We start from the raw sequence: 7341 nt of genomic DNA on the forward strand, positions 1-7341 counted from the left end.
TCAATCAAAATCCTCTTCCTCTTCGCCACCCTCTCCCTCGTCCTCAGCAGAAGCATCTTGGTATTGTTGGAACTCGGAAACCAGGTCGTTCATGTTGCTCTCGGCCTCTGTGAACTCCATCTCATCCATGCCCTCGCCGGTATACCAGTGAAGGTAGGCCTTGCGGCGGAACATGGCCGTGAACTGGTCTGAGAGGCGTTTGAACACCTCCTGGATGGCTGTGCTGTTGCCGATGAAGGTGGAGGACATCTTGAGGCCACGGGGCGGGATGTCACAGACGGCCGTCTTGGCGTTGTTGGGGATCCACTCCACGAAGTAGCTGCTGTTCTTGTTCTGCACTTTGGTAATTTCCGACTCCACCTCCTTCATGGACATGCGTCCACGGAACATGGTAGCGACGGTCAGATAACGCCCGTGGCGCGGATCGCAGGCGGCCATCATGTTCTTGGCATCAAACATCTGCTGGATCAGCTGTGGCACGGTGAGCTGCACGTACTGCTGGCTGCCTCGGCTGGTGAGCGGAGCAAATCCAAGTAGGAAGAAATGCAGCCTGGGGAAAGGAATCATGTTTACAGCCAGCTTCCTTAGATCGGCGTTGAGCTGACCGGGGAAGCGCAGGCAGGTGGTGACTCCGCTCATGGTGGCAGAGACAAGGTGGTTGAGGTCTCCATAGGTGGGTGTCGTGAGTTTAAGGGTGCGGAAGCAGATGTCGTACAGGGCTTCATTGTCAATGCAATACGTCTCATCCGTGTTCTCTACCAGCTGGTGGACAGACAGTGTTGCGTTGTAAGGCTCTACCACCACGTCTGACACCTTAGGAGAAGGCACAATGCTGAAAGTGTTCATGATCCTGTCTGGGTATTCCTCTCGGATCTTGCTGATTAGCAGAGTACCCATCCCTGACCCGGTTCCTCCTCCTAGAGAGTGGGTCATCTGGAAACCCTGGAGGCAGTCACAGTTCTCTGCCTCCTTCCTCAACACATCCAGGACAGAATCCACCAGCTCTGCTCCCTCCGTGTAGTGGCCTTTAGCCCAGTTGTTACCAGCACCGGTCTGACCAAAGACAAAGTTGTCTGGTCTGAAAATCTGACCGAAAGGACTAGACCTCACCGTGTCCATGGTGCCTGGTTCCAAGTCCAACAGCACGGCCCGTGGAACATACTTGCCACTTGTTGCATGGTTGTAATAGACGTTGATTCTTTCCAGCTGTAGATCGCTGTCCCCGTTGTATGTCCCAGTGGGGTCGACCCCATGTTCGTCACTTATGACCTCCCAAAACTTGGCTCCGATTTGATTGCCACATTGGCCAGCCTGCATACTCACAATTTCTCTCATCTTGTCTATATGTCTCTTGCAGTCTCTTACTGTGTTTAGATCCCTTTATCTTCACTAGTCCAAGGTTAGGTAAAATAAATATAATGCCATTTTGGTGCTACAGCACCTTATATAACTGACCAAGTTTTGGTTTGACGTCACACACAAAATAAACATAAATATGTGACGTCAGTTGCTCTCGCTCTTTGAGCGATTGGTTCTGTGTCACCTGAATCCTCGGGTTAGGGACTACCTAGACCCCTGGGTTCGTGTACCAGGTGAATATCATCTTCCTGCATAACAGGCCTACACCCACCTTGAGACCATTTTCATACGCAGATTACTAATGGTATCGCATCAAGATGAATCAGTGGTAGAGAAGACGTTAAGTGATGAGCTTAAACTCGTTTTTGACTCGCTGTGATTGATTGATTGATTGATTGATTGATTGAATACTTTATTAGCAGTTAGCAGGAAAAAGCACATGAAAGTACAGTTCAATACAAGGTCAGCTAAGAGGATTTAAAACCCAAGAAAGCCTATGGCTTGTTTCCATTGGGGTCCTTTGTCTGTCAGACAACAAATTATCTCTTCATACTGGCAAGACAGAATCCATACTTTTTGTCTCCACAATTAGATTGGCTAGATCCCCTGGTTTGCTCATCAAAATTGGTGACGTCCTAATTCAGTTAAGGACAAGATAAACTACCTCGGTTGCATTTTAGACAGTGGGCTGTCTGGTGAGTATATGGCACAAACAAAAACCTCACCAAGATAAATCAGCATATTAAGTTCTTGGCCAGAAAAGCTTCTTTTCTTGACAGTCAGTCCTACCCACGCTGGCTGGGGCATCAGTACAGAGTCACTTTGACTATGCTGCTACCTGCTGGTGTACTGGTCTCTCTCAAAAGCTTCAAACGGCACAAAGCAAATTGATCAGAGTCATTTGTGAGGTCTACCCACATACTCATTTGGACCAAACATTTTTCAACAGACTTAATTGGCTGTCCGTTGAAAAGCGCACCCTATACATCAAGCTGCTTCTCACTTTTAAAATAGTTAAAGATCCAGTGCCAAAGTATTTGAAAAAACATTTTGGACTTTGAGACTTTTTTTGGAGAGACACTTTCTTTGTTTTGCCCTTGGTAACAATTTTTAGCTTCTTATAGTTTGTAATGCCCTCCTTTTTCATTCCTTGCTTTAGATGGTAAATACAATTATGTGAAGGTGCGTAGACTGTTTGACCGTAAACTGTAATGCTGCTGCTGCTGCTGCCTGATGCTTCTACTTGTGACATTTGTGATATGTATTTGTCTCTTTTATGTTGTGACTGTGTTGTTTAGAGAAACACAATGGAAATAAGCCTTTATTGTGTTTTTATCCTCAGTGATATTGTGTCTACTGTATGTTTGGAAGTGCTCATGTGCTCTTTCCTTTTATCACCCAAAAAATCATTCATTCATTCATGGTTTTCTTTTAGATGTTGGGCCGAAAACAGCTGGAAGGACTAACTTCCCACTCCGCAGCGCACTCCCTCGGGTCCTCTACGATAGACACGTCTGGTTTGAAGTCGATCAGTCCTCCGGTTCTCAAGATATGCGGGACACACAGATTCTGTGCATGTAATGATTAATATTGTATCAATAATTTGTATATTCATTCACTCATTTATTTATGTTTATTTTGTGTGTGACGTCAGACCAGCTTCTATATGTAAGGGGTTGTAGTGTGAGAATGCCATCAAAATTGTTGTATCTTGTTTTATACTGTTTATCTTAGCGATATAGTTAAATTCATTATAGATAGGGGCATAGTTAAATTCATTATAGATAGAGGCAGAGGTTTTGGACTACAAGAACAATGAGGGAAATTGTGAGTATGCAAGCCGGCCAATGTGGCAATCAAATCGGAGCTAAGTTTTGGGAGGTCATAAGTGACGAACATGGGGTCGACCCCACAGGGACATACAACGGGGACAGCGATCTACAGCTGGAAAGAATCAACGTCTATTACAACCATGCAACAAGTGGCAAGTATGTTCCTCGGTCCGTGCTGTTGGACTTGGAACCAGGCACCATGGACACAGTGAGGTCTAGTCCTTTTGGTCAGATTTTCAAACCAGACAACTTTGTCTTTGGTCAGACTGGTGCTGGTAACAACTGGGCTAAGGGCCACTACACAGAGGGAGCAGAGCTGGTGGATTCTGTCCTGGATGTGTTGAGGAAGGAGGCAGAGAACTGTGACTGCCTCCAGGGTTTCCAGATGACCCACTCTCTAGGAGGTGGAACCGGGTCAGGGATGGGTACTCTGCTAATCAGCAAGATCCGAGAGGAATACCCAGACAGGATCATGAACACTTTCAGCATTGTGCCTTCGCCTAAGGTGTCAGACGTGGTGGTAGAGCCTTACAATGCAACACTGTCCGTCCACCAGCTGGTAGAGAACACAGACGAGTCATTCTGCATTGACAACGAAGCCCTGTATGACATCTGCTTCCGCACCCTTAAACTCACCACACCCACCTACGGAGACCTCAACCACCTGGTATCTGCCACCATGAGCGGAGTCACCACCTGTCTGCGCTTCCCCGGTCAGCTCAACGCCGATCTAAGGAAGCTGGCTGTAAACATGATTCCTTTCCCCAGGCTGCATTTCTTCCTACTTGGATTTGCTCCGCTCACCAGCCGAGGTAGCCAGCAGTACGTGCAGCTTACCGTGCCAATGCTGATCCAGCAGATGTTTGATGCCAAGAACATGATGGCCGCCTGCGATCCGCGCCACGGGCGTTATCTGACCGTCGCTACCATGTTCCGTGGACGATTGTCCATGAAGGAGGTGGAGTCGGAGATGACCAAAGTGCAGAACAAGAACAGCAGCTACTTCGTGGAGTGGATCCCCAACAACGCCAAGACGGCCGTCTGTGACATCCCGCCCCGTGGCCTCAAGATGTCCTCAACCTTCATCGGCAACAGCACAGCCATCCAGGAGGTGTTCAAACGCCTCTCAGACCAGTTCACGGCCATGTTCCGCCGCAAGGCCTACCTTCACTGGTATACCGGCGAGGGCATGGATGAGATGGAGTTCACCGAGGCCGAGAGCAACATGAACGACCTGGTGTCCGAGTTCCAACAATACCAAGATGCTTCTGCTGAGGAAGAGGGAGAGGGTGAAGAAGAGGAAGAGGATTTTGACTGAAAACCCTGCGTTTAGTTTGAGTAACAAAGCGATTCAGCAAAGCAAAATGTCTTGCAATGTTCCAGTTCTTTGGTGCAATTGATGCAATGGTTCCAAAAACCTGCACCCTACTGCACCTTGTTTTATGAATTCATCCACCATAATATAAAACAACTTAATCTTTAAAAAATGCAATAAAAATTGTAATTATAGATATCGTTATTGATCCCGTCGGTGAAATGCAATTGAAAGAGGGTAATAATAGATGAATAGAAGAATAATGATAATAACAATTAATGCAATGCTAATATAATAATACAATAATAATATTAATCATCATCATGAAGAAAGGAAAGGTGAATAAAGGCTGGGATATAAGTGATCTTCAGAGTGACGCAAAGAGAGAGATGAAAGACAACTACTGACAGTACTTACACAGAACATGAATATTAAAAGAGAAATCATCTGGGGACATGTCTCGTTGAAGGTGGCCACTTGCCAAAGTGGCCAGGTATGACCCGATGACCCTGTGGAATAGTTTACCACTGGCTTTACAGACAATGAAAACATTAAGATGAAGACAAAGGCGACTGCAGGAGGTGCAGGATGAGGAGATGAAGATCAGATAGAAGATGGAGGCTGACCCAAGATCTAACCAGATGCTCCATTAACCTGAAACCAATTAAGCTGCTGATTCCAACCTTTGGACCAGAACCTGAAGGCCTCAAACCACAAGAGAGACGACAGAAACAGACACACATCACCTAGATCCTAGATGACTACTATTATGTTATGAGAGGTGACTGACCACCAGTTAAGTAAAGACCTGTTTATTTCCCTCGTGTTTTTTTTAGCTACAGTGGATCCCCAACAACACCAAGCGGGCCTAAAGATGTCTTCCACCTTCATGGACTCAAACTCTAGTATATGTGATGGGGGATGAGCTTTTGAGCGTATACAAAGTATTGTCTATACCTCGGCCGGTGAAAATGGATACATGGTTATAAAACCTGAACTTGTGCTCGGACCAAAGGATTCCAGCTATTTTGATTCCACCAACTGCAGATGCTTTCACCTTCCCTCTATCAACATACTCTACACTCACAAACTTGTGTCAAACTGCATGTTTTTGTCCAGTGACAAAATGTGCAATGTGTAGGCTATGTACGTTCTTCAGAGCATGTTTTTTAGTCTTTATTGTAGGGTGTATTTCTTTCTCTTGGCTCTTTTTATGTACCTTGCACTGTTACACTTACTCAGGGAGCTATGCTCAAGAATTCCAAAGCATTTATGTGCAAATGGCAAATACTCTCTAAGAGATTCACAATGCACTATAAAGATATATTCTGTGAAATATATAGTTTACTGTTAAGAGACCTATGGATGGGACATTGGACATTTAATGGTCAATTGGCCAATTGTTTTTGTAAGAATTTTCTCTTAGGGTCAGTAGATTTTATAGTTTTATATTGTTTTTAGACCTAGAGGCATGCTTGAACTTGTATTTCTTGTTGGAATGGGCAGCGTCTATTAGGGCACTCTGTTTCAGAAAGATACAGAGGTGTAAAACCCCTGGCATGTGCAACTAGACTTTTACCTTCACTTATCACTGTTTCCCCTTTATGCATTTTTATTAGAATATAACTTTTCGTTTTTATTATTGTATTTTTCATCAGAGTGTTTTTATTTAGTTTTATCTATTCATATTCATTTTTTCCTCTCTTTTCCCATCGTACATGTCCTTGTTTGTGGCTGTAACAGCCACCGGAAAGAAGCTCTTGATGACAAAACCGTACTGATACTGACATTCTTGCACATGGATATTGTATGGTTTTATTGTTATCGGTTATTCTAATCTTCATGGATATTGTATTGTTTTATTGTTATGAGTTTATTCTATTCTTCATAGATATTGTATTGTTTTATTGTTATCAGTTTATTCTATTCTTCATAGATATTGTATGTTTTTTTGTTATCAGTTTATTCTATTCTTCATAGATATTGTATTGTTTTATTGATATCCGTTTATTCTATTCTTCATAGATATTGTATTGTTTTATTGTCATCAGTGTATTCTATTCTTCATAGATATTCTATTGTTTTATTGTTATCAGTGTATTCTATATTGTATTGTTTTATTGTCATCAGTGTATTCTATTCTTCATAGATATTGTATTGTTTTATTGTCATCAGTTTATTCTATTCTTCATAGATATTGTATTGTTTTATTGTCATCAGTTTATTCTATTCTTCATAGATATTGTATTGTTTTATTGTCATCAGTTTATTCTATTCTTCATAGATATTGTATTGTTCTATTGTTATCAGTTTATTCCATTCTTCACGGACACTGCATGCTGTGGTTATTGTACTGATGTACACTGTGGTGACACGTCATTGATGTCAGTTACTCTGTAATGACACTGTGATGGTGATTGTACTGTGACTGTGCTCGTTTGTGCATATAGTCCAGGATGCTGCTTTTGGGGTATGCTGTCGTCTACTGCTGATAGTGCTTTTCTGATTCTTCGTCGTTGATCTTTAGTTATCGGGTCGCTACTCCTAGCTGTACCCTACAATACTCGACTTTCCTCTGTATCTGAACTCTAACTGTTGAGCTGCCTCTGGTGACTGAATTTCCTCCCGTGGGATCAATAAAGGTCTCTCCCAGTGTTGCCAGATTCTTTGAGAGAAACAAGCAACCAGGTCTAGGAAAACCAGCCCAAAAGAAGCGACTATGGGCCACATGAGCACTTTAACATAATACATCAGCCATTTGAAAATAGCAGATCTACAAGCTCACAACGCGTCTCACAGTTGTGAGCTTGTAGATCGGCTATTTTCAAATACAAT

The 7341-nt window shown here is 43.4% G+C and overlaps 2 protein-coding genes across 2 annotated transcripts; one reads left to right on the plus strand and one right to left on the minus strand.

Moving 5' to 3' along the window:
• LOC308100701 (tubulin beta chain-like) lies at positions 1-1335 on the minus strand (the record flags this gene model as incomplete). The annotated part of the gene is made up of 1 exon (XM_080449769.1): positions 1-1335. The coding sequence occupies one exon, from the start codon at positions 1333-1335 to the stop codon at positions 1-3; it is 1335 nt and encodes a 444-aa protein (XP_080305895.1).
• A 1839-nt stretch (positions 1336-3174) lies between these two features.
• Positions 3175-4509, plus strand: LOC308100702 (tubulin beta chain-like; the record flags this gene model as incomplete). The annotated part of the gene is made up of 1 exon (XM_080449770.1): positions 3175-4509. One exon carries the CDS (start codon positions 3175-3177, stop codon positions 4507-4509), a length of 1335 nt encoding a protein of 444 aa, XP_080305896.1.
• Between the last annotated feature and the right edge of the window lie 2832 nt (positions 4510-7341).

Source organism: Gymnoscopelus braueri (genome assembly GCF_963280865.1).
Source record: "Gymnoscopelus braueri genome assembly, chromosome: 14".
NCBI classification, from domain to species: Eukaryota; Metazoa; Chordata; class Actinopteri; order Myctophiformes; family Myctophidae; genus Gymnoscopelus; species Gymnoscopelus braueri.